General features: G+C 40.7%; 1 protein-coding gene across 1 annotated transcript; it reads right to left on the bottom strand.

The window, feature by feature from the left end:
* Window positions 1-611: 611 nt before the first annotated feature.
* fdxr (ferredoxin reductase) lies at window positions 612-23996 on the bottom strand. The gene is made up of 12 exons (XM_032502112.1): window positions 23513-23996; window positions 22751-22854; window positions 14955-15050; window positions 13606-13728; window positions 11188-11301; window positions 10510-10611; window positions 9745-9852; window positions 7187-7271; window positions 4252-4445; window positions 2630-2801; window positions 2374-2547; window positions 612-1024 (listed from the first exon to the last, which is right to left on the bottom strand). Exons 1-12 carry the CDS (start codon window positions 23598-23600, stop codon window positions 894-896), a joined length of 1491 nt encoding a protein of 496 aa, XP_032358003.1. The 5' UTR covers window positions 23601-23996; the 3' UTR covers window positions 612-893.
* Window positions 23997-27985: the final 3989 nt, after the last annotated feature.

Raw genomic sequence — 27985 nt, 5'->3', positions numbered from 1 at the left:
AATAACCCAAAACACACTAAGTAAGCAAAGTCTTGGTTCCAGATGAACCAGGTTGATATGGAGTGGCCAGCCCAATCCCTTTTGTAACTTTTCCAACATACTATACCATGAGTTTATGCAATTACCAACCGTGTGTCATCTTAAAACACTTAAGATTTTAAATGTATATAAAAAGTGATTTGTATAAATATCCCTTTCACACAAAGTAAACAATTGTGATCCAGGATAATTTATCTTCAAACCCACCATTTATAACATCTAAGCTGACATTTAGTAGGAAATGTTACTCGGAGAGGAAGAAATGGATACAGGTCACATCTGTTAGAATAATCTCATTGTCAAGAATAGAAAGAGACCACTGAAGTTATAGAAAAGTTTATTTTGTTCATTTTCTGCCCCCAGAAACACCCTGTGCCTTTCACAAGGACACACAATGACTCCATTGTTATCTTGTGTAGAGTGATCAGTAGAATATGGAATTCTTATGCATACTTTTAATAATAATCAGAGAAAAAGTATGTATCATCATTTTTCCTAACATTTTATTTGGTATAAAAGATATTCATCATATGTAGTGTAAGTGTAAAGACATAATTCAGCCAGCACATAACTTTTACTCTTTAACATACATATATTACAGCACTTAAGTTCAGTATGAATAACATCCATTATGGAGTCCTGTTTTTAGTTTATTACAACAGGAAACCACAGCTCAGTCTTTCAGTGCTTTAGATTGATACTGTTGAACAGGTTCAAACTGGAAAACAAGACTTTGGGGTAAACACCAGTACCCACTGGCTTTTAATGTGTACCGAGTCCACAATATGAATCAGGTCCATGAATTGTTATTATATGCAGCAACAGTTCATCAGTGAACAGGTTCTTGTCTACATTTATTTCCGAGCCACCTGCAGCATTTCCTCCACGGTCAGGAGTTTTTCTCTGGGTTTCCCAGTGGCTTCCCCCCGTCTCATCTCCACGCTGTCAATCTTCTCCCAGTCGGAGAAGGTCACTGGTTTCACTCCTACAGGCAACACAAAGCACACTTAGCTAATGGCATTAAACCCTTGTATTGTCTTCCCGTTCGGGACCCTCTCGTGTCCCTCGGATCAAACTGACCCGTGACCTATTTGGCGTTTTAAAAACAATTCTGAAGTACGATTTTACTTCATAATCTATTAACAATTATTGTCTTTATCTCAATTTAAAACAATTGAGATAACACATATGTTCAGGGAATGCAATCAGTCTCTACTAGAACACAATTAAAAATGAAAGTGGGGTTCGTTTTTTGTCATAAGTTATAATTCATGTTAGAAATCCACTATGTGATCATTCTTATCTTGGAAAAAACATAAGTGGTCATATCCAGAATAATTTTCTGGATTGAGTCAGGAATACATGTTTATCACAGAAAATAAGGAAAGGCCGTTGATTTTCAGGTAGAATCTTTTTTCCTTGTTCCATTTTTCTTGTAAAAATTTTAAATGGGTCAATTTTACCCGAATACCATACAAGGGTTAAAGGGATATAATTTTTTATTCATTTTTAATTTAAACAAATAAATAAATAACATTTTGTCATATTTGCTGTCAGTCACTACTACTTAACCTACACCTTACAGTACCACATTAATCAGATAATTGTGAAAAAACTAGGCAGGGTGATGAAATATGAATCAAGTTTTTGTTCCGGCATTGCTTATTTATAACCTTGCATGATTCAGAAACATATTTTAGTGTACCGTTTAGCTGTGACATGAGAAGGTTTGCTCTGCCGCTGCTTGGGTTCGGCGCGACTGTTTTTACAAAAGCAGCCGGGTCGCAAACGTTTATATATTTCACAATTTAACAGCACGCTGAACAATGTTTCTGATGATTTTTAGGCAAGAAAAATGAAATTGATTTGATTTGTATTTGAACAACGCTGCCTAGTAGCTTACAGTTTGACTGCAGTTATTGACTAGGAGGAGCACTAGGGGGAGGCAGAGGAACATGATTTTCTTTAAAAGATTATCTGCATCATGTGATACTGTAAGGAAATACCGACAGTTTCAGCAACTATGACTATATATACACAGAATATATAAGTATATACACACTCACACACACACACCGCAGCTTGTACATAACGCATATGTCCTGTAAATCTCAAGATCTCAACTCAGCAATAAACCAGCCAAGTGTGAAGTCGTGAACAGTTGTTGAGAAAATCAAAGGACTATGGTACATACAGACAGAAACTCCTTTCATTTAAGATAGATTTAAAGTGTCACTTAAATAATGGTATGGAAATCTTAACAGACTGTGGTTATATAAACTCCTAGGTGAGAAAACAGAAAGCAGTGAAACCACCAAAGGGACTGTAGAGTACCTCTCTTTTCCAGCAGAGCCCAGATGCTTTGTGAACCGGTCCTGGCAGCAGATACGTCCAACCTTCCCGAGTCCATGTCCTCCACCATGGATCGTGCAGTGTCAAAACTATTGTTCATAGTGGTGGCTATCACACCAGTGGGGCCTGTTTTTAGCCAGCCACTACAATATAGACCTTGAAAGAAAGATGAATTCATTACATTTTGCAGGATTTTGCTTTCTAAGTGCTCTTGCTCTTTATGGTATTTACTGAGTACCTGGGGCTTGTTCAACACGGCCCATGTTGTTTGGAACGATGGCTTTGCGGGAGTCAAACGGCACTGATGGATCGATGGGGATGCTCTTGTAGCCGATACTGCTGATCACCAGGCCACAGGTCACGTCCTCCACTTCTCCGGTGATCACTGCCCGGGCTCCCTCGCCTGAGCCCTGGTCACACACAGGGAACCAACTTTAACCTGAGCCCTGGTCACACACGGAACCAACTTTAACCTGAGCCCTGGTCATACACAGGGAACCAACTTTAACCTGAGCCCCGGTCACACACAGGGAACCAACTTTAACCTGAGCCCCGGTCATACACAGGGAACCAACTTTAACCTGAGCCCCGGTCATACAGGGAACCAACTTTAACCTGAGCCCCCGTCACACACAGGGAACCAACTTTAACCTGAGCCCTGGTCATACACAGGGAACCAACTTTAACCTGAGCCCCGGTCACACACAGGGAACCAACTTTAACCTGAGCCCTGGTCATACACAGGGAACCAACTTTAACCTGAGCCCCGGTCATACACAGGGAACCAACTTTAACCTGAGCCCTGGTCACACACAGGGAACCAACTTTAACCTGAGCCCTGGTCATACACTGGGAACCAACTTTAACCAGCCCTAAAAAACTCTGAGCCCTGGTCACACAAGGAACCAACTTTAACCTGAGCCGTCACCACAGGGAACCAACTTACCTGAGCCCGGTCATACACAGGAACCAACTTTAACCTGAGCCCGTCATACACAGGGAACCAACTTTAACCTGAGCCCATGTCATACACAGGGAACCAACTTAACCTGAGCCCCGTCATACACAGGGAACCAACTTTAACCTGAGCCCCGGTCATACACAGGAACCAACTTTAACCTGAGCCCCGGTCATACACAAGGAACCAACTTTAACCTGAGCCCCGGTCATACACAAGGAACCAACTTTAACCCGGCCACTGAACTAAGCAGCTGACCACGAGGACCTTAGTGGTTGTTAAAGTGCCCATATTATGCTCATTTTCAGGTTCATAATTGTATTTTGGGGTTGTACCAGAACAGGTTTACATGGTTTCAGTTTAAAAAACAACAACATATTTTTGTTGTACTGCACATGGCTGCAGATCCTGTTTCCCCCCTGTGTGTTTGGGTCTCTGTTTTAGCTCCAGAGTGAGACATCTCACTTCTTTCCTATCTTTGTTGGGAGTCGCACATGCTCAGTAAGATCCCATCAGCTAGATAACTCTTTCTCCAACGTTGGTCAGTCCAAGGCGGGATTAGCTGGGAGACTTCTTCTAAACGAGGGACACTTGTGGAATACCTGCACAACAGGGACATGGAAGTAGTTCTTTTGGAGATTATGGTCAACTAGTGTGTGTTGTAACAGTGTTTGCCATTGACAACGAGCTAGAATGCTAGCGCTAGCACGTGCTATGGTTAGCCACCTGGTCTCGGTTAGTGACATAGAAAGCGGTGCAGGTTTTGAAAAGCTCACCCGGACACTGAAGGCAGAGGACATTCAGAAACTGGATCTCACTCAAAACGTGTGTGGAAGCACCAGAGACACAAAATAATATCATAATTTCATAATATGGGCACTTTAAAACAAAAACCCTGTTACCTCCAGCTTGTTGATGCCAAGTCGGATGCCAGCTGTCCTGTCGTGGTCCGGGTTGGCCAGGATTTCAATGGGGCTCCGGAAGAATCTAAGGCCCCAGAAGCGGGAGGCCTTGTTTTGCTTCTCCTTCTCTCCTGGGTTCTCCAGGGCTGTCTTCAACATCAACTCCGTCAGACGCTTTCTGGGCCTCGGCAAATCTGACACAGCACAGGTACTTAAAATGAACATCTGTCAGCTTTGGCTTTTCTTACATTTGAAGTAGTTCCATTCAGAATGACTGTCTGTGGATTTGTGTCTGATCTCTTCATGGCAATGGATAGGAGGAACAATCACAGCAGCCAATAATTCAGGAGAAATATACACATATGGGTATGTAAGTATTGTTTAAAGGCAACAAAGAACATTTTAGGTTTTTGCTTGTATTAGACTAAAATGCTCCAAGTCTTCTTGACTAAGACTAATTTATTATCGACTAAAATAAAAAGACCACAGACCAGAATGTTGTTCTGTTGTGCACTTTTTAAACAAGACAGGACTCAAATGTCTGAATTGGAAAAAATGAATGTGTATGTGTGTGTGTGTGTGTGTGAGAGAGATCACGTGGACTCTGCCTTGTTACATAAAAAAAAAAAAAAAAAGCGTGCGTACAGTGTGTGCAGATGTGGTCACATACTGTACCAACTACCGTCATCAAAACCACAGAACTTACATTTCCACACTAAAGAAATGCACAATATGTAATTCTTTTGTAAAAGTGTTTGAACCCATTGGTCGTCATCAATACCTGTAAGTGCATGCTTTTTGATGGGCTGCTTCATCCAACACTAACACTATCACTTGCAGGTTTAGCAACACTGAAAACAAGACAAACACACACTGCCAGTTCCTTTTAGCAACCTTCACTTACTGCTTATCATGTGTAACAGAGATAAGACCAAGGCTGTTATAATTAGCCGTGAACGGATGCAAGGAGACTGTTATCGTATGTGTGAACATGCTCAGCAGCATATATCGGCCCAATGTCATTTCTATAGCAAGGACAAAGACCAACGAGCTCATCAGGGCTTAGATGCTGCATGGTGTTGCACAATTCTGCAGTTTCTTACTCCAGCAGAAAACTATAGAAGATCTGTATTTACTGGTTCAAAGTTTCCATTTGCCTCACCGTATATGGGCTACACGTCTCTATGTTGCTGCTGTTAACCACAGCGTGCATTTCTTCCTTCCTTGTGACATTTTCAACTGTCTCTGCATTGATCAGTCATATTTACTTACATTCAACTCATACTTTCAACACAGAAAGTATCTGTCAAAATTCTGTTTATAGTAATAGCCATCTGTAGATTATGCTCACATACTGTCTATAGTAATGGCCATCTGTATATATATATTCATAGTACATATTCACCTGTAAACTCTGTTATAGTAACAACCACCTGTATATTATAGTCAGTACAATTTTGTTCACAATACTAGTTATCTATATATTATATTCATAGGACAAATCTATCTGTGAAATTCTGTTTATAATAGTATTCATTTCTATATTTATTCAGTACATATGTCCTGCACTTATGGAACCAGTGTATATCCTGCACTTGCTGCTATTGCACTTCTGGTTAGACCCAAACTGCATTTTGTTGCCTTGTACCTGTACCTGTGTAATGACAATAAAAAAATAATCTAATCTTATTCTATTGTACTGCTAGTTTTACTCTTTTCTGTTTTATTGCATATAATAAACACGCTACTGTATGTAGCCTATTGTGTTGCCTTAAAATGTGTAAAATATCCTCATTCTTAGGCCCTGGTGTCAGCTGAAAGACAACAAATCCAGTGCAAGTTTCCACACTAGTTCAAGAATAGAGCAGACTAATGAGACAGTAAAAAAAGAACGTACCATCTATCTATAAATTACAGGATTGTGTGTGTGTGTGTGTGTGTGTGTGTGTGATGCACATATCTCTCGAACCAATGGATTTCAAACTTGACAGATGTCTTGCTATGGGCATGAGTGAGTGCAGAGCCAATTACCTGATGCAAAAGATGTCGTACATATATATCGGTAAAAGAAGCACACATTGGCTTTTTCCGCACTAGCCGCTGGCCACTCCCCCCCCTCACCCTGAGGACCAGAGACAGAGAGCAGCGGGTCTTTGGCAGCTAAATTGTGATAAAAACCTCAGACCCACAAAGATGTTCAAAGTAGCACTACTTTGGACTGTCCTTGACTTGGAATAAACAAACAAATTCCCAAATTTCCGGACGTTTCAGAATCCCACAAAGCCCACCCAGACAGCAAGTGCAGACAGAGCGTGTAGCCCCTTCTCGGCAGGCAGTTTATCTTTTAAAGTGAGATGCTTTACAACAGTGGGGGGGGGGGACTCTTTTCTTGTCAGAACATAACGTAGCCTAATATGTGAGATCATTCCTCCAGAGCGCTGTGCAATGCGAGAAAATCTCAGAGTTGAACCGGGCTGAACCCTTCAGTTTTCATCAGACACACCCTGGGTTGGGTTAATCAAGTCGCCAAAATGCCCCCGCGAATCAAATCCCCTACTTTGTTAACCGTCAAGCCACTGAACCTGTATAGAAATGAACTCCTTTTCTCTCTCTGTGACGCTAATCTCTGATTACACCCCATATACATTCTGATATTTAGTGATTACATTCTGAAGCGGCCCCGTTCTCTGTCAGGTCAATACAGTAGTAAAATGTCTTCCTTTGATGTAGAAGTAGCCTACACTGTAAGTCAGTAGTAGGCTTGGGTGGGGGTCCTTCTGAAAGTCATTTTGGTACAATCTGGTTTTGATGAATTCTACAAGCAGCAATACCACAGGCCAAGTAAGCGCCCATTCCAAACAGGCACATTTTCAACGGGCACTGTACTAGTTCTTCAAAAAGAAGAAAAGTAATAATATAATATGTCATTTCTTACCTTTAAGAGCTTCTTTGACACCCACAAAATCAGCCGCCACCATATCAGGTCTGGTGTCGGGCAGGTTCACCATTTCTCTAAGCTCCTGCAGACAAGGAGAACATAGCAGGGATGGCTGGGCTGGACTGGAAAACCGTTTCAAGCTGTAATAACATGTCTCTCTTGGTAAACATGTTTGTTAATGTTAATAGTGTTTAATAGGCCATCATTTATATCATGTCATTTATATACCACAGTAATTGCTGCGACATGGGATCACTTTGCTACAGATCTACAAATAAGTCCAACAGGCACAAGCAGCCATCCTGCTCTCTAGACTATTGCTAACCTACCATGGGTAATGGTATTCCGTGGGGTACTTCTGCAGTTACGGGGGGGGAGTGGAGTAGCTCATCTCATTTAAAAAAAAATAAAAAATTAATTATGATTTGATTAAAAGTACATCTCTAATTAACCATCAGGTAAGTTAGTATATTGGCACAATGAACAACAAACTACCAGATCCAATAGGCCAACTGCATAGTACACACCTCCCACCATCCTCCCATTGTGACACCTTGCCATTGAGTGTCTATGATAAGTTACACGGCAAAATAATTAGCTAAAAGTAATGGATGATTGGTTTTAATATTTAGATGAAAAGTAATAAAAAAGTTTAAATAATAGGCTAGTAGCATTAAAATATTGGTAAGAATTCCTCTGGAAACTGAACAGCTACAGCAAGTACTAGGGCTGGGAATCACCAGAGGCCTCACAATAAAATATCATCACGATACAATATTATTGCGATTTTAGAAATATTGCAATATTCTGCGATATAACGTTCAAAATTAAATGTACTGTACTTACAAAATATAGTTATCTGTGCTCAGAACATACAGTTACTCACTCAGGAAATACAGCTTTAGGGGAGGACCTCAGCTGAAGAGCCACATATTCCAAAGAAGCAACATATTTGTGTACATTAAAATGAGTCCTTAAACAACAGGGGGGGTCGAGGAGTTGTGAGGGATGAGGGAAGACGGGGGTTGAGAATTCTCGACTTGGCCCTGTGGTCCGCCATGGTCTAATGATTAGACAAATCCACCACAGCCCCATGCTGAGGAGAGATTTGTTAGGTCTTCCTCTTGTTTAGACTTGTCTCGTGTCTTTGACTGGGGGGTGTAGATGTGGGGCAAAGAAAGTAAAGTAGGTTAGAGGTGAACAGCTTTACTAATGGCTTGTTAAGAAAAAGCCATCTGACTTACAAAGATGCCTCCCAATGTTAAAATGATCAATGAACTGCACCTCAGCATTCAAATTCATGAAGTCCAGTTTCAGCAATTCAGACTGTTGGTTCTCAACATCATTTTACCCCGTATGCAGTATAATGCATTTCACAGTTGGGTGTGCTGTCACGATATCCAAGATTCTTTGGGCCAAGTCAGAGACCATGTCTTTGGGAAAGCAAGGAGGACTACCACAGCTTATGTTTCTTTGTAGTCTTGTTAGTGCCAATTAGCCGTGTGTTAGCATGCTGTTGTCCACTGTTTCGGGTCCATTGTAAAGTAGTGTGATCCCCACATGGTCCACTCCCTTCCATGTTTACTTCTAATCGCTGAATTTTGGTTTCCAGAAGTGCAATCTTCTGTAGGAGTTTGTAATAGTCATATGGAGAAGGGACACATTTTCTGCTTAATTAGCTTTCAGCTAAGTACCTCGTTTCCAGTTACCGGACAGGCTCGTGCTATTGCTAGGCCACACTCACAGTACTTAGGTCATAAAAATGTTGAAATATGGCGATAGCCTACTATGTCTACAAAAAATGTATAGTCCAGTGATTTGTAAGGATCCGGGAGCCGCTGTAAGTGTAAGAGAAATCTTAGATGACAACATCAGGTCATTCATAGGTCACAAGTCAGGGGACAAGAATATTCAGACAGTCTCTAACAACCAAACCTCTTCATGTATGACTGTTTGTCTAGCTACATCTTCAGAGAGACTACCAAGGCAGCTACATGGTAAGGGAATGTTTCGTGTCAGGGCTGTCTCTTTTTGGAGGTCGGTGGGCCAGCCACACCATTTAGTATCTGTGTTGAAGGTGCACTATGAGAATTAATTTTTTGTCGAAGGCATCTCTCCTTGATCCGCTTGCTGTTTGACCCCTGAACACACTGTGAAAAAGCCCCGTTTAGGGAGACGACAAGGGGGTCGTAAAGGTCAAACAAACACTAGGGGCACAGGATAGGCACCAAAACACAACAACCACTCCAGCCAATTACCAACAAGATGGTTGGAGGAGGGGGTGGGGGATAGTGACAGTAAGTCAGTTACTCATGACAGCTATGGAAACATGGGGGGAGGGGCAAGCTTGTTTTTTTTTGTTTGAAATTTCCATGGAAAGTCAACAGATGTGCCCATGTAGGACCTCATAGTGCACCTTTAACAGGGGCCCCAGTATCTTTGTACAAGGTTTAGCTTACGCAGCGTCTCTAGCATGATGTAACGTCTCTAGCATGACGTAACATCTCTAGCAGGAACTTCAGAGTACTTAGTACAAGACTGCTTCTGACACACACCTTGATTGTGCAAGCGACCTGCATGGGTCCTCTCCTACCAACAACCAGCACCCTGCGGACCCGGCTCTCTGCTAGAGCCTCCAGGGCCGGCTGGGTGATGTCAGTCTTCTGCGGGGAAAAAAAAAAAAAAAAGAGATATTTTTTAAATCTGTCTCTTCATCAACAACATTTTCCTCCTGGAAACTGGATTTCTGAGGGGTTGTAAAGTTGATGTTTATTTGGTGTTATTTCTGATGCTGTATGTCCAAAATGATATAGTATGTACGTTTTAAGTTGGTAATTTTCCTTAAAATTACTGTTGAGGAAGTAAAGGTTCTGCAAATGGCACTATATTCTTTGTCTGTAGAAGCATGGATCTAAATCTCACAAACCAGTTATTTTTATTCCCAACAAAACCCTTCATACAGCCGTTAACATGGTGTCGATTGGAGGTGCAAGGCAGACATGTTGTCATAAATCTTTATTATTTACCTATGGACACCTGTCTATTGTCTTTGAGGGTTTTGGGTCTTAATTGTATGTTTATATAAAATACAGCAGATTATTACTTTAGGGAGACACGTTTGAGGCCCACAATATAATCATTTATATATATCCATGCAGTAAGACCATGAGATGTGGCAGGTATTCTGGAAAAAAAGCTATCAAGTAGACCTTGATTTACCTTTACACATTTAAGAACATCCTGTGTGGTTGCTTTGCATTTTTGTTAAACATGTGCCACTATATTCTTATCTTAAATAACCAATGCCGTGTTTATCTCACCTTTAAAATGTCAATGGGAGACAATAGGACTCTTGCAACATCCAAAGCCACGTTACCTTGTCCCAGAATGACTGCTGTTTCACAACTCAGGTCTGGACTCAGCTGAACGGAAAAGATAACAGAGCGAGACAGAGATTTGCCGATAAAGAAGTAGAACCAAAAGTAAAGAAAAATATGACTGATCTGATAATCTTTCACATGCTGAGTAGGCCTGCACAACTTGGGGAAAAATATGAATCACAATTCTCTGCCACGATGTTTTTTCCTCACAAAGTATAATGTTTATTGCACATATGCACCATGACAAACCAAAACATATTAGCAGTATTAAACATAGATTTGGTTTGGCACCTATAGCACACTGTGCATCACCACAAGCCTGTAAACACAGAGGCTCCAATGAAGAGAAGGGAGAGCATTGCAGCGCTTGGGAGCGCTTTAACACCCATTTTATACAGTCTGTGTTTAAAACTCACAGAAGGACGTAGTAGTGTTTGTGATGCAGTTGGCTCGTAAAATTAAATGATAATCAAAGTTATTTAAAAATTTACTTGTGAACAGGGTGAATCAAGATTGCGATTTTATAACGATAAATCGTGCAGGCCTATTGATGAGGTTTTCACACCTGGCATTATCCACCTGAGAAACATTCACTTGACTCACAGTCTAAAGGCATACCTCTCGGCAGCTGGGCAGCCCGTTGTACCAGCCCACAAAGTCTTTGGCAGAGTACACGCCGGCCAGGTCTTCTCCTGGCACTCCCATACTCCTGTTCCCCTCCGCCCCGTAACTCTAACATAAAACATACACAAAGCAATGCATACGGAGGCTAAGGCTTAAAGTGGCTATATGTAACTTTCAGTTTGTGTTGATTCTAGAGGCTGCTTTGGACAAAAGCGGGACTGTTTTTACTAGAGATGCATCGAACAAAAGCGGGACTGTTTTTACTAGAGATGCATCGAACCCTGATTTTTGGGGTTCGGCTGAATACCGGATCCACTGGTTAAGATTTGTCCGGATGGGGGGGTGGCAGTAGCTCAGTCTGTAGGGAGTTGGGTTGGGAACCGGAGGGTCGCGGTTCAAGTCCCCATGCGGACCAAAGTACCGAGTGTGGATTGGTGGCTGGAGAGATGCCACTTCACCTCCTGGGCACTGCCAGGTGCACTTGAGCAAGGCACCATACCCCCCCCAACCGCTCAGGGCGCTGGTCCAGCTGGCAGCCCACTCACTCTGACACCTCTCCATTAGTGCATGAATAGGTCCTGAGCATGTGTGTGTATTTCAGGCCTGTGTGTGTGATCACTAACAAAGAGTACGCAGAGTGTAAATTGTAATTTCCCCACTGGGAATTAATAAACAGTATAAATGGGTTTTTTTAATTATTATTATTAAAACCGAATACCAAATCCTATTGCCATCCTCTGTCCATTAACACAGTAAATCCATTAATGAAGTAAACAACGTCCACATCCTCTAAAATAGTTAAATGTAACAACTCAATGTTGTCCCACGCTCTTTTCACATCATAGAAAAGCACATCGCTGTCGCCAGGGGAGTGACAGTTTTTCAAAACTTCACGCAAACATCATTCACTGTGATATGATATTAATAAAGAGCACACAGCAGCCGCGGTGCTGTTGACGTTCCACTTCCTGTGAGACAAGCAGGCGCAACAGTTGTTTCTATGTCGTGCTATTCTGGGGACTGACTGACAGGCGGAGGTTGTGAGGCAAGGCAACTTTATTTCTACAGCACCTTTACAGTGCTTTACATGAAACATTGAAGAGCAATTAAAAACGGTCATGATGAAAATAGGAATAATATACAAATACAAGAATAAAAGTTGAATAATTATTTAATTGAATAGGTTGTAGGGATGGGTTTGGGAGGAGAAAGGGAGGGGATTTATTTTTATTTAACTTCTGTCAGTTGAAAATATTCTAAATAAATAATATAATGTTCTACATAAATAGGATAAATAGGTTTGGAATTTTTTTAACAATTGAAATATTTTTTTGTAATTACAGAGGGAGAGTACCGAAAAAAGTGTGGTTGAGTACCAGCAACCGAATTTCAAGTACCGGTATATAGTCATATAGTCACAATGAATATTTGGCTCAGATAGAAAATCATACGTGTACACACGGTAACTTAGCCTACTTTGGATGTCTCGTGAGCTAAACCGAGTATCACTGTCACTGTGTCCCGAGCCAAAGCATTAAGAGTTTGCTGTAATAATGTAATAACTTAGATTCACATAGCGCATTTCATGAAACCCACGGACACTTTACACAAGTACAGGGGGACAAAGGAAAAGAATTGGGCATTGTAAAGTTATTTTATGAATGAAATGGACATATTACATGGACATGGGGTGGCTATGGATCAGTGGTAGAGCGGTTGCCTGCCAAGTGGAAGGTTGGTGGTTCAATCCCTGGCCCTGCAGTCCTGAGTTGCCCCCGATGCTGCGCCATTGGAGCGTGAATTTGTGTATGAATGTGTGTGAATGGTTCCTGTACAATGTAGAAGCGCTTTGAGTAGTTGTTGAGACTAGAAAAGCGTTACATAAAATACAGGACATATACATGTAAATAACAATTTACACATACCTGAGTCATTTACAATCCTGTAATTGTTATCTGTTGAAAGTCCTATCGAGATTGACTTGGATTCTTGCCCGTCCCTTTTCCTTCTAGTTTTTAGCTGTACTTTGTTTAATTTCTTTTTTCCTGTGATGGCCCTGCCCCAGTATCAGCCATAACAATAACTGATATATTACCAAATAAATTGAAAATACAATCAGGCCTACAAAGAAATCTCCTGCTACCTTTTACCTGGCTGGATCCACTAACGCAGGCTTTTCCGGTGTTACAAAGAAATCTGCGACCCATCAGAATGTGTTCCTGTAGCGCCGTCTACATCATTTTGTGACCCAGGCAGGCATTAATAAAAACTATATAAATATAGGGTTTTATCACTGTTTGTCGTGTTTGCTGTTACAGATGTCTTAATGATCATTATATGCATAAATAAAGTTTCAGGAACATTAAAAAGTTACATATAGTAACTTTGAGCCGTGTGTTTTGGTGTTCTTACCAGTACGACTGCGTGGTAGGCTTGCCGCAGCTCTTCGACGCTCACATCCTTCCCCACATTCACGTTACCGTAGAAACCACAGCGTGAATGTTTGGCCGTCTGTGTGAATGTGTTGATGACGTTCTGAGAAAGAAGGTTCAGAATTGTTTTTAGTCTAAAATGGTGGGATAACAGGATTTGGATTTGTACAGTTAAGTCAGTTTAAGGGAGAATACAAGTTTGTGTATCTTATAATAACACAAAGGGCAATTTAATTAAGATACAGGTGTAACGTGAGGGTTCGTTATGTGGTGGTTGGAGCACTCTCAAAGAGAAGAAACAGCTGAAGGGGGACAGGTAACTTTCTTTGGCGGCACTCCAAAGAACTGCTCTCCAGACTTCTTTCACTTCCTTGTTTCTCACTCACATGTAGCTGAACTAGCCAATAAGACGCTAGCAGAACTAAGACTGAGGGAAATGTGCAGAAAACCACAGAGGTAGATTCATAACTGCTGATGTAAATAATTAAACATGTAACAGCGTTTTTCCTGCATAGAGGAATTTTTGCCCCCCCTAAGGAGGTTTTAGCCAGCACCAAAGGACAAACAGTGCCAAAATGATAAGAATTAAGAGGGAAAAAATAGCAATTCCAATCCTTTTTGACTGTGTTTAACAGCTGAAAAGCAGAGCATAAAGTTGAATAGGAGAGCTTATCTCAGTCTCTGGCTGTGTCAGATACTCCTGGTGATTTAAACAGTGTTATTTAAATGGTAATATTATTTTTTTAAGCAGTTTTGTTGATTGGGGTTTCACTTACTCAAGCATTATTGACATTTTTGTTCATCAAATTGTCAGAAATAACAGGCAATTGGATATTGATTTCTGTCAAATAAGGTAACACAGACTCATTGTCTTTACAAACCGATCATGCTTACTGCCGTGCCGTAGGCCCATTCTACAGCAGAAACTTTCCAGGCTAAACTAACATTCACATATATCTGTAATTGCATCACGTATCACAGTTAACCATCATGTTGGTTATTTTCCATTCTACATGCCAGGGACTTTTTTCTGGCAAGCTGACGGTTGTCAGAATGAAACTGCCTTCAAACAATTATCTTTCATCACGCACTACTACAAGTAATGAAGTAAACCGGTTTGACTGAGTTTCTTTTATATTTTTTATTTAAATAAGCCAACTATAGTAATAGTCACACCAAGAACCGAGAGGAGAAATCATCACAGCACAGATTAGAGAGGACCAACTAATCATGTCAGCATTTTGAAGGCACTCTCACTTTATATTACTACTACTTCAAAATAACCAAATAGTGTTTGTTCTCTAAACACATCTATTTAGGATCAAGGACCTTGACTTCAGGATGATCAGGGGCCACCCCAAACCTGACCAGACCAAAGGGGACCGGCAGCCGCTCATAAAGGTCCACCTCAACATCTTGACGGGCCTGGGAGGACAAAAGGAGAGAGGCACAACATGTAAAACAGGAGTTGTTATATTGATATCTACAATGATTGGAAAGAAGTGTCCTTTTAGGAACATGACCCTTTAGGCTGAGTTACAGGACTTAAAAGGGTATAATATGTAGGATTTTCCAAACACCATGTGCAGACTTATACAAAAGTAATACTTCTCAATCGTCACTTATGACCCACTAGAAGTGTGTGGCCCTATGTGCAGAGACCCTGCCCCTGCCTCAATTTTCTCTTTTCTGCTTATTTTGCTAGGTGCTGGACATTCATGGGCGTCAACAATGAGCCTTTGGGCCCCATGTTGGCGTATAACCCTCAGCCAATAACAGCGTGCAGGGTGTGCAGCCCTTTCTTATTCCTGTCAAGTTTACAAAGTAACATATTATACTATAACTTTTTGTTAACATCTTTTATTGAAGAATTTGGGAATCACCATACAATTTGACTATACATTCTGAATCTTTTTTTTTTTTTAAGGTAAAAAAGAAAAAAACAAACAGTAAAACAGGACAAAGCAAACGAAGTAACAGTAACAAACAAAAAAACAGAGAAAAAAAGAATATCACCAGGCTGACCACGATCCCTCCCACTATCCCAACCCCATACCCGCCCTATCTAACCCCACTGTGTATCACCACCCTCCCTCACTAGACCACCAGACCATCACTCTAAGACCAATACAACGTCATAGTGTGCTAGGATGCAGATTGTTGTACTAGGTTTGTGGTTTTCAGGTATGATATAAGTGGTTTCCATGTTTATTAAATAAGTTGAGCCTGTCTTTCAGCGTTGTACTTTTTCTTTCTAAATGAAGAGTATTAGTTAAATCGTCCAACCACATCTTGGAGGTAGGCACAGACGTGCTTTTCCCACAAGAGTAGGATTATCTTTGCAATTATAAGACAGTATGAGAGAAAAGCACTGCTGTGCCACAGTCAGTGTCCTGAAGGTCTCCGATATTCCAAGAATGATGAACAGGGGCTCAGGTTGGATTGAAATATTTATGACCTCAGACATAATGCTACATATATCAATCCAGAATGGTTGGATCCTTGGGCACAAAGCAAAAAATGGAGAAGTGTTGCTACGGAAGAGTGGCATTTATCACACATAGGTGACACCTATGGGTATATGGTATGTAGTTTTTCCTTCGAGTAATGAAGCCTATGTATGATTTAAATGGATAAGACAATGTCTTTCGTTATCTGAACAATGGTGTATTTTTTCAAGACTTTCCTTCCATAAATCATCTGGAATAGGTTCACCAACTTCCTCTTCCCATTTATGCTTATAATTTTCAGTTGATGGGGAGCTTATTAATAAGAGATTGTCATAAAGCGGGATATGAGTTTACTCTCGTAAGGGAAAAATTTCAGGCAGTCTCTATTCTAGATTGTGATTCCGTCTCAAAAACACTCAAGTGTTTCCGAACATAGTCCCTAATTTGTAGGTAACGAAAAAAGTCATTATTCCCCAGCTCATACTTCCTCTGTAATTGTGGGAATGAAGCAAAGGACGCCTCCCACGTATAAGTCCCCAACACAATGGACACCTTCTCACTCCATGTAAAAGAAGGCTCCATCCAAGCTGGAAGGGGCAAAGTGGGGTTCTAGCGATGGGTAATAGAAGAGAGAACGGTTTAAGATTAAAGGAGGTCTGATTGTTTCCAGGTACGGATCATGCTATGTATGATGGGATTGTTATTATACAGTTTTTTTTAATCGCGACCGGAGCTAGTAGGACCGCGGCCATAGAATACGGGGTGGCAGTCTTCCCGCTCCCGTAGTGCCAGTCAGACATTGGTATTGATGTGTCCAACCAAAAGGTGGACATCTTGATTGCTGAGGCCAGTAGTATAGCAAAAGTTTTGGGAGTGCCAATCCCCCCTTTGGCTTGGTCTACAGAGATGTTTTTTGCCAATTCTGTGAGCCCTTTGCCCCACAGAAAGGAACTATTAAGGAATCTAGTTGTTAAAAAAATGATTTTTTTAAAAAACATCGGGATGTTTGAAAAAGATTATAACAATTGCGGGAGGAAAAACCATCTTTTAGCTTTAATTCTTCCAATAAAGAAATTGGGAGTGTGTCCCAGAATGAAATCTAGTCGCAATCGCTCTATTAGAGGGGGGGAAATTTGTGAAACAGAGGGGAGTACTGCTTGTCACTTCAACCCCCAAAATAGGTAAATTTTTCGTGGGAAACCTTTAATGGGAAGTGGTCCAGGTGTGCTAGGTCATTATATAGACTGGCTTTAAAAAACGCTTTTAGTCCAATTGATCCGATACCAAAAAAGGGCCCCCCAAAAGGTTGATTTTTCAAGAAGATTGGGATAGTAACTCAGGCTTTTGTATATATAACAAGATATCATTGCGTACAAGATATTTTATTATTGTGTCTTTGGTGGAATAAACCATAGATTGGGGGGTTTAATCGATATTTTGGGCAGAGGTTCAATAGCCAGTGCAAAGATTAAAGGGGATAACGGGGCAACCCTGTCTGTCCCTTGTTTAGGCTAACGGGGAGGATATGTCCGGTTTTGTTAGGATTTGAGCCATGGGATTCCTGTAAAGAGTTTAATAAGTGACAAGAATTTATTTCCAAAATTGAACCTATTAAGAACTTAAAATAAGTAGCACCACTCAATTGGTCAAATGCCTTTCAGCGTCAAGTGCAAAGTATGACAAAAATCAGTAGGTGGACCCTCTTGTATATTAACATTGAAAAAGACGTCTAAGATTGAAAGTAGCACTCCTATTGGCATAAAACCTTTTGGTCACATAAACTAGCTTTTCCAATAGAGGATTCAGTCTGTTAGCCAGTATTTTAGCAAACAACTTCCCATCGACTTTAAAGGGGAGGGAGATAGGACGGTAAGCGCCTACTTCTGTGGGTCCTTTCCTTTTTGTGAATTAATGTGATCACAGCCTCAGTTAAGGTGGGGGGTTTAGATTCCCTTTGTATCTGGGCGTGGTCATATACTTTCAACAGAAAGGAGATAGATTTTCACTGAATTTTTTGTAAAATTCCCCTGGAAGTCCATCAGGACCGGTTGGGTTTTATTACTCTTTAGGGAGGCAATGGCACCTCGAACCTCTGCAATTGTGGAGGTCAGAATTAAAAAGAAAACACGTCATCCTCACTCAGTCTGGGAAGCTCAATCTGTCTAAAAATGAAATTAATAGTTACAGAGTCTGAAGTGGTCTTGAAGTATACAGATCAGTTAAAATTCAAAGAAATCTGTCATTGAATCTTTAGGCTTTGTAAGTATAGCATTATTGCGGGCTTTTCTGGTATGTTCTGTGTTTCATTTCCTGAGTTGTCTAGCTAGCAGCTTGTGTGGTTTGTCACCAAATTAAAAATTTTTTTGCCTAGTATGGAGAAAATGCTTTACTTAGTTTAGCAGAGTTTAATTTTTTTGTATTCATACTTAAGTGTTGCTATTTTCCTGTGCAAAATAATCGAGGGGGAGTGTGCATTTTCTATGTCAAGTAATTTAATTTTGGGGTCTTCTGTTCTTCAGTTTAGTCTTATTATTTTTCGCTTAGAGGCTCGAAACGATATGATACAGCCTCTTATGTAAGCCTTGAATGTTCCCAGAGGATGGAGGGAGAGGTATCAGAGTTGCGTTATTCGAAATAAAAAGAAATTGGTCTTTAAAAGTCGCAGAACTTATTTTCAGTGAGTAAGTGCGGGGGTTCGTTTAAATGGGTGTGTGGCTTATCTACATGATCTAAACACAATGAGAAAGGGTGGTGGGCTGTGGTCTGAAACCCACAATGCTGTGATATTTCACATTCAATGTGGACGGTGCAAGTCTGGCGTCCACCAGGAAGTAGTCTATCTACTGTAGGAGTTGGGTACAGGTGAAAAAAATGAATAGTCCTACTGAAGGGTTCATTGCCCTCCATATATCCAGAACATTTGTGTTATTAATGAACATATTTAAAAATTCATAGAGGCGTTTTGCGAGTCTCTTCGTAGAGGACCTATCAAGATATGTGCGAGGACAGGTTAAGTCGCCCCTATTATAAAATGTGTTTGTGAGATTTTGGTATCAGTGAAAAAACCTTCTGAAAGAAAAGGGTGGTCTATGTTGGGAGCATATATTTACTAAAGTAAGGGAAAATGTTAGGGGATTTCACCAGTCACTATAATATAGCGGCCCTTTGTCAGTGATGTTTTCTTTGTAAAAAGGGCACACCCTTTTTTCAATATAATGGCTGCACCCCTTGTTTGGATGAAAGTTTGGTGGTAAACTTCCCCTATCCGATTGGCTTTTAACCTGCCGTGCGAGCACTTTCAAGTGAGTTTCCTGTAAAAAAATAATGTCCGAGGTCAGAGACTTTAGATGTGCCAGAACTTTACCCTTTTGATGGATTGTTTTCTCCGCGTACATTCCAGCTGGAGAATGTAAGACCCTTGTCCCTCCGCTGTCATTATTTAACCTATCATACATCAGGGATCTATGATCGGTACAGTATCCATGGCAGTGCGGTTGTCAACGTGTAGGATTTGAGGGGAGTGGTCTTCCATCCCCCCCCACCATTCTACCCAGTCTGCCCCACAACCATTATCAAAGGTCAGCCCAAAACCCCAAAGTAAAAAATGAAAACAAAGCTGCTCTTGCCCGTTCAAAGGAAAGTGGCGCGAGCCTTCTTAAGGAAGTAAGTACCAAATGAACCAGTAACTTAAGTTTCTTCCCCACCTTTGGTGGCCTGATGCTAACTCCTATCTGTGATCCCCTAGCTTGGTAAGTACACAAAAGTTTAGGTAGTTTAGTGAAGAGAAGAAAATATGATTAGTTGAAGTGCCGTATAATGTAATATCCATGGGCACAAACTACATAGCTAAACATTATCATAGCAAGAGGAAAACTGCAGTCAGTTTTTCCCAAAAATAGGGATTCACACTGCTATAACAAAAAAGGAAAATAGTTTAAATATGTACGATATAAACTTAACGGGGTTGGGAACTCCAACCCAGGAAATGACTCATATTACATCTACAACAAAAATAGGTGTCATTACATTGAATCGTTTCAATAACAGTGAGCCATTTCCACACTTAAGGGAACAAGGTGAACAAAATTTCGTGGGCCCTAGATATATTGAACGGAAAAAAAATAAGAAATGTTAAGAAAACACGGTAAACAGTACCATCCATAGTCTATGAGGGGGGACTAAGGGAATTTTTCCAGTTATTCACGAATGATAATGGTGGTTAATAAGACACATGGTAAGCATTTGCTGTGCGTGTGTATGAGCATTTAACTCACGCGGATAGGTGACTGTAGTGTGTGCTAGCGCTAGCCACAAAGGTAACTAGTTTAAAACACAAGTACATAGCCAAACCCCATGGATATCAAAAGTCAACGCATCACGGTGTGAAGGGATCAGTTTAAGCGTCCTCCTGTCTTATTTTAGTCGAGCCTGGTGTCAAAAGGCGTTCAGCATATTTCTCCGCTTTTTTGGCCCTCTATGAATGATATCTGGTGTCATTGTGGGTTATTAGGGGTCTGGAAAGGGGAAGAGGAGGCCGTACCTGACCCCGGGTCTGCCGCGAAGCAAACCCTGGTGCGATTGATAAAGCTCCCCTTTTTAGCCACGGCAGGCGGGTAATCCGGAAAGATTTGGATCTTTTACCACCGTGGAGAGCTGTTTTGCCGCTGCGGCATTACGTAGGATGTCCTCCCAAAGTGTGGGAAAATAGTGTAGTCTCAAAACGAAGGGGCTGGGTGGCTCATGAGGGTTGGGTCGCCTTCGGAGGGGGCCCGGTGCGCTCTATCAATGAGAGGCTTCCACCAGGGATAGTATTCTTGCAGCAGGGGCCGGCAATAAAGTCTCTTGGCTTGGGCCCCCCCGGTCCCCTCGGGTACTCCGATGATCGGATATTGTTCTCCATGAGCGCACTCTAGGTCTTCGCATTTCCCAGTTAAGTTTTTTTACTTCAGAGCTCAGGCGAGTGACTTTTACGTTTAAGCGCAGTGACATCGTCCCGACTGGTGGAAGCAGACTTCTCTAATTTCCTATAGTGTTAGCATGTGAGGTCGCGGTTTTTTTTTAGGACCAAAATGGAAGTCTGCAGTTTTCTTTAGTTGTAGCCAATTCGCCTCTCAGCACGGTGTACACCGTCTGTAGAGGACATCAATTGTGGGCGATATGTCATCTTTAATCTGGGTAATTTTATTACGCAGTGTGAGAAATAGCGGCCAATACAGCTCGGGTTGGGTGGGTCCGCCTCTCACTCAGGTTGCCGGGCTCCATTACCCCAGTTAAGTCCGAGGGTTGGTCGAGGCCTACTTCTTGTTGGTCGTTCTTTTTGGATTTCCCCTTTTTTTGACATAGTTCTCTTCTTTTAGGTTAAAATTCCCACTTGCTTATATCTTCTTATATCACTCTGAGGCACTTTTAGCAGGATATACAGGTGTTTAGTGTATTAATAAGGAAAAGTTACCGGAGCTATGCAAAACACGTCTCACTCCTCCATTGCTCAGCAGCGCCCCCTACTATAACTTTTTTATTTTTAGCCATGCTAGAAGTGTCTCTATGGATGGCAATGTTGGGCCGTTGGTTCTCCACTTTGGTTCAGACTAAAATATCTAAAAGCTTAGCTCAAAACAACATCATTTGTAAGTACAGCCTGTTAATCTTGTTATTGAATAAACCCCCTTAAAAAACAGGTGTAGGTTGGGGGTGTGGCCTTGACCAACTGCCACTTTGCTCGTTTGAAAATCCATGATATCAGTCTGTGATGGATGGGCCAAATTCTCTGGGCGGGCAAAGCAGAAAAAGGGGAGGTAACCTTCTGGAATTTGAGCTTTCATTTCTTATAATTCTCATAATAATGTTAAAAAAAACTCATAAAGTGACATTTTCATGCCATGGGTCCTTTAAAATTCTCTTATTTTTCGTTTGACTTAGCCATTGCATGGGCCCAGATGTCTTCTGTTTCCTGTTCTTTACGGATTTATAAAAGGTTCCTCGTGGTATATAATATTCTTTATATATTGGAAAACACCAAACAGCCACACAACTACTTCTTTACTAAAAAATGTATCCTATATCACTCATATGCAGAATTCCAGATATTTGCAGAAATTCATGTTGTCTCTGTAAAAGACCCCAGGATATTGTGGGACACGATAAAAGGTTTTATTAGGAGCAACACCATACTATTCTGCTTTAATGAGTGCAAAACTAGATCACTTCAACAGCAAAACCTTGAAGCTGAGTTCCCCAGATTGGATACACGCTGCATGTTTTTTGTATCCTCATCAACAAACATAATGAATAATGATGGTGGATAACCATGCCCTGCTGAAAACACAGCAGTCCACCAGCATGGTCTAACACATTGTTCTCACAGTATGTGTACTACTGCAGATTAATGTAAAGGTATAAAAGAAATGTTGATAATTGTGAAGCAGACGTGGTTATGTTAACTTAGGCTAGGATCACATAGGCCAATAACCACAATTGGGTGTATTAGGTTGTTGTAGGCAATGTTTCAAATCAGTGACTAGGACTGCCTTATGGCAATATTGTATCTTCATAAAGTGTTGTAGTGTATGGAAACACTGAAGTACCTTAGTTTGTCAGGTGTCAGTATACTTTGATAGAAGGTGTAATCCTAACGCCTATAGATATTGTCCAACATAACAAAAAAACGGGAAATACCTTGAGCAAACTCTGTGCCGTGTAGAATGCTGCTGGACCGCTTCCAACAATACACACCTTTGGGCTGCGAGTGGAAAAAGAAGCCTTCCCACGTCCATTCCTACCTGGAGAATCAGTCAAACAGAAGTACTACTTAGGGATTGCAACATTCCCCCCAGCAGTTCACAGCTACTGTCCACTAAGTGGATTTAAGGTATAAAGTTGTGAAATATTAAATGTTACTGACATAAGTTATTGGAATAGAATAGAATAGACATTATTTTCCCAGGGAGGAAATTAGCCTTGGACATGCTATGTGCTATGATCTGTTGCTTCACAACATAAAAATGTAACATAAAATCAACATAAACATGAGATGAACTAAAGGACACAAAATGACAGCACAGACAACACAATCCTCCTAATAATTAACTGTTGGGTTAATGTTAATTATGTGGTCTAGACCTACTCTATCTGTAAAGTGTCTCGAGATAACTCTTGTTATGAATTGATACTATACATAAAATTGAATTTAATTGTATAATGCTAAGGTGCTGGTGTATTTAGACTGTGTATACAGTGTATCACCAAGAGAAGTCAAGTGGTGTCTCATAGTTACAAACAAGTATGCAGCTCTGTCGGAAAGCAACTTAGACAAATAATAATTAACTTTTTTACCGGGTTTGGCACATGTTGCCTCCATATAAAAAGACAAACACTGAATGTACTAGACATAATAAGGGTTGACACACAACTTAACGTTATGGTTTCAAAGTGCCTCACCATTATGAAATGGGTTTATCCACGCATGACTACTTCTTCCTTTAGTCCACAACTTCAACCCGGAAAACATCATTTTATGGCCGCTCATTTTCCTCCCGGGCTACAAACAAACGTCGTGGCTTCAAAAAGTAAATAGTTAATCCCACTCTGTGGTTTTCCTGGTATTTAGTAACAAGCTCCACATTGCTGGCTCTGTTTAAGAGCCTTGGACAGCCAGCAGGACTGAGAGCAAAGGCCAAGGTTTAGCTTTCCTGGGCTAGCTAGCTGGCTAGCTTGCCAGCTAGCTAGCTACGTGGTCGCAATTAGCTTAGCTAACGTTACTGATGCTAACAGTTAATTCCATGTACGCGTTTCTTTATCTGTACAAATGTTACATGTGTCATAGTTACAGTTGTGTCATTTACAGACAGTTTTTCAAGGCTGCACCGTGTGTTACACCCGAGACAGTCCGTGGAACACTGACAATTCAGCACAAAGGTTCCGCATGTCCCGTAAACAGAGCTGCTCGGCCAACTCGCTTTGACAGTCGCACTTTTCACACGCAACACGTCTATTTTCTCACGCAAAAAAATAACTATCTTATTTATAACTGATAACTTAGGCTGCTTTTGATACCTATGCGCGAAACATCCTACGTGCGTGCGCATATTAATGTTCAGAATTCAAAGCGGGGATAGCTGTGGGTGGGCGGCTGTGGCTCAGTGGTAGAGTGGACAATTGGAAGGTTGGGGGTTCGATCCCTGGCCCTGCAGTCCTATGTCGAAGTGTCCTTGGGTAAGACACTGAACCCCGATGCTGAATGTTGAATGGTTCCTGTACTAGGTACAAGCGCTTTGAGTAGTTGTTATGACTAGAAAAGTGCAATATAAATACAGCCCATTTACATTTAGCTGAAATATTACAGCAGAAAACAACATGATCCAAAATGAAATCAATTCTAAAGTAGCATACAAAGACAGATATCAAATCTCAATCCAATCTATTTTATTTGACATGTTTTAAATGTATTTACATTTGCATATTCACACATGTATTCACAGGTAGCCTAAACAACACCAGTTGAACTTGTGCCTGTGAGTTATAGTTGTTATACATAAAGCCTACATGTGGCACATTTGGGCAAAGGGTGAGATCAGGAGCAGGGAGAAGTTTTAAGGGATTCACAAATGTCCGTGAATCTGTGTGAACACGCCTGTTCATGTGCAGATGAAAGTGTGTTAAATAATCAATCAACAGTTTGCCTTACGCATGGGCAGAGACGTTGCTGTGGTTATTTTACAAAAAGTCTTATGGTTGTTGCACAACATTTAACCAGCTGTGCTGTGCGCAATTGTGGCTTGACAGTGAACAAGATGGAACAGATACTTGCTGCCTTCAGATGGCTGTAAAGAGACTCAAAGGCCTTCGGTATAGGAGGCTGCTTGATGAAAGAGCCTTTATTCGGCATAGCTTGATTATAAGATTAATGAAATGACCACTGGTTGAAAAATCAGCATTATTATGTTGTAGAATAAAGTTATTGTTGTCACTGTTAACCCTATGATGAACTAAATCCAACATGTTACCAAACTAATTTATGTTAGGGTTAGGGGTTCTGTTCGGGGAGCTGTAACAGCGTGTGGCATCTCAGGTATTTTTTTCATAAAAATACAAATGATCAAAAAGATTTATGAACCATTAAGAATTCAGTGAGCTGGCAGTTTTAACTTTTTAAGTGAACTCAGGGTGATTAATAATCAGCATCAGAGGTTCTGATGTCGGGAGTTTGGCAAGTCTGCCCATCCGCCTATCTATTTATTTATTATTGCATAATTGATTAATGAGTTGGCATAACTATAAATGCTTTGGAATTGCAAATCTGGCTGCTGAACCTTTGAAAATTCTTGGGGATTGAGTAGTGATGACCTCACTGCTGCGGTGGGCAATGTCAAAGAAGGCCTACACATCAAATGTAAAGACACTTATATCACTTTTAAGTACTTTTTAAGATGAATTAGTTATTTTTTAAGACATTAAGACTGAATGGTGAAATACTAAGAAATACAATGTGAATGCCACTTTAAGGTGGATTTTCTTTTCTTCCAGGATAAGGACGCTGAATTTTTATTAATATGTCAAGACTCTTCAAAGGAATTGCAAAACTGGGTGCAAAAACAACTTAGATTTTATGTACAGTACATATAAATTCAGACAGAAACTGGTTCAAAATGTTCACATTATTTACACATAGTAGAATAAGTATCCTGCAAAAGTCAACAGTTCAAGCCCCCCTGCAATGCAACATACTGTAGAGATGAACAATAATGCTTTATTGCACTTTTTTATTCACTAACACTGTTCCCACGCTTTGCACCTGTACACCCAACGTCAGCCAGGATGTGGTAGCTCATCATTTTTTGCAGACAAAACACAAATTTGTATAAAAAAGCAAATGAGCAAGAAGTTAGACACCTTTCTGGGGTTGAGGACATTAGGCGCTGCTGACTCAAAATACGACAAACAAACCGTCTGTGCCACACATTCACTATATAGGTCATTAATCTGTTTAGACAACATCAGTTCTTGAGAATGGCCATTTCATATCATAATCATCACATTGATTTAAAAAAACCCTTTAAAGAATTACCTGAAGTCAAAAGTGGGGACAATGTTGACGACTGTGGACGAAGTGGGCCAATGGTTTGACGTCCTGGTGAGGAAACGGACACAAAGCTAGTACTGGTGAACTGCCGGGGGTTTCCAGTTTCTTGGCGGTGCCGAGACGTTCAAACAAAACACACACAAAAAAGCTAAACTTAAAACATAGGCTACAACAATTATGAAGAACAATTATCCATGCCGTACCGAGACACAAGCTACAACACAAACACAAAGCACAACACAAACACAAAAGCTACAACACAAACAAAAAAGCTACACACAAAAAGCCACACAAACCGCTAAACCCTAACCCTAACACAAAGCACAACACAAACACAAAAGCCACAACACAAACACAAAAGCTACAACACAAACACAAAAGCACAACACAAACACAAAAGCTACAACACAAACACAACCCACAAAACCCAAAAGCCACACAACACAAAGACAAAACACAACACAACACAAACACAAAAGCTACAACACAAACACAAAGACACAACACAAACACAAAAGCTACAACACAAACACAAAAGCTACAACACAAATGCAAAAGTGACAACGGAAGTGTGTGTCAACGGAAGTGTGTGTGTTGTTGACAAACAGATGAGCTGGAGGAGAGTTCTTGTCTATTTGGTGAAACGTGCTAATTATTGCTAAATATAATTACTGTCACTATGGGATTGTCACAAATACGCAATGTTGTTCAACATCTTTGTATTTTCATATGAATGTAAACTGTGTGTGTGTGTGTGTGTGTGCCTATTTTAGGGTAAGATTAAGGACATGCCACCATAGACTGTACAAATGGTGTTATACAGTCTATGACCAACCCCTTTTACATGGCTTTAACCTCTTTAAAAAATGTCTATATCTGAAATATGGGCTTCTTTTTAACCAAATTACCACAAAAAATGGATTGGATTCCACACAACACTCTTTGCAAACACAATTGATCACTTTCATTTCTGAATAAACTTATGTATACGTTCCTCTGATCTTAACTATTAGTCAAAATTATTCAAAATCTTTATTTTTCTAACTTAAATATCACGCCTATGTACAGTATGTGTGTGTGTGCAGGTGGTCGGGGGGGGGGTAGCGGGATCACACAAACATTGGACTTCCACTCAGGAGGCCAGAGTTTGCAACCTACCTTAAAATTAAATCAAATTATTAACGTAATTACTTATTTATGTTGACTACCAGCTTGTGGTAGCAACATCCTGTTGATTTTCCATGTGGTTAACGTTGTGAATTCAAGAAAAATACTGGGTTAGGTTTAGGAAAAGATAACAATTTGGGTTAAGTTTACATTTGTGACATAAGTTCAATAGTCAACGTACATAAGTCATTGAGTCAATAAATTGACTTTTAGTGAACTTGAGTCACACTTAAAGGAACACTACGTCACTTTTCCCGCTTCGGTCCCCCTACAGGTTGTCTCATTGGAACTACAGCTCGTGCTAAATAGTGTTCCTGTAAGTCACACACAGTTATTTCAGACTCAACTCAGACTCAAGATGTGGAGCTAGTGAACAATCTTTACTTTTAGGAAACTTCTGATGAGTTATTCCCCTACCTGCGTGACCTATGACCTACCTATGTAACACGTAATATGCATCATAAGCCTTGGCTTTAAAATCTTCATGCAACAAGGCCCAAACAAAAGAAGCATTGAATGCAAAAACTTGAGACTTGTTTGAGACTTGCGAGCATCTCTGACAGACACACACACACACACACACACACACACACACACACACACACACCACACACACACACACACACACACACACACACACAAACACACACACACACACACACAGT

The sequence above is a fragment of the Etheostoma spectabile genome, chromosome 21 (assembly GCF_008692095.1).
Source record: "Etheostoma spectabile isolate EspeVRDwgs_2016 chromosome 21, UIUC_Espe_1.0, whole genome shotgun sequence".
NCBI classification, from domain to species: Eukaryota; Metazoa; Chordata; class Actinopteri; order Perciformes; family Percidae; genus Etheostoma; species Etheostoma spectabile.
This window is presented reverse-complemented; position numbering and strand designations above follow the sequence as displayed.

Excerpts from the sequence above, each read along its gene's own strand:
- fdxr (XM_032502112.1), bottom strand. The coding sequence starts at position 23,600 with ATGAGCGGCCATAAAATGATGTTTTCCGGGTTGAAGTTGTGGACTAAA. Across the intron at positions 11,302-13,605 it reads CCTACCACGCAGTCGTACTG|AGTTACGGGGCGGAGGGGAA; the intron begins GTAAGAACACCA and ends GTTTTATGTTAG. Across the intron at positions 2,548-2,629 it reads CCGTGTTGAACAAGCCCCAG|GTCTATATTGTAGTGGCTGG; the intron begins GTACTCAGTAAA and ends CTTTCTTTCAAG.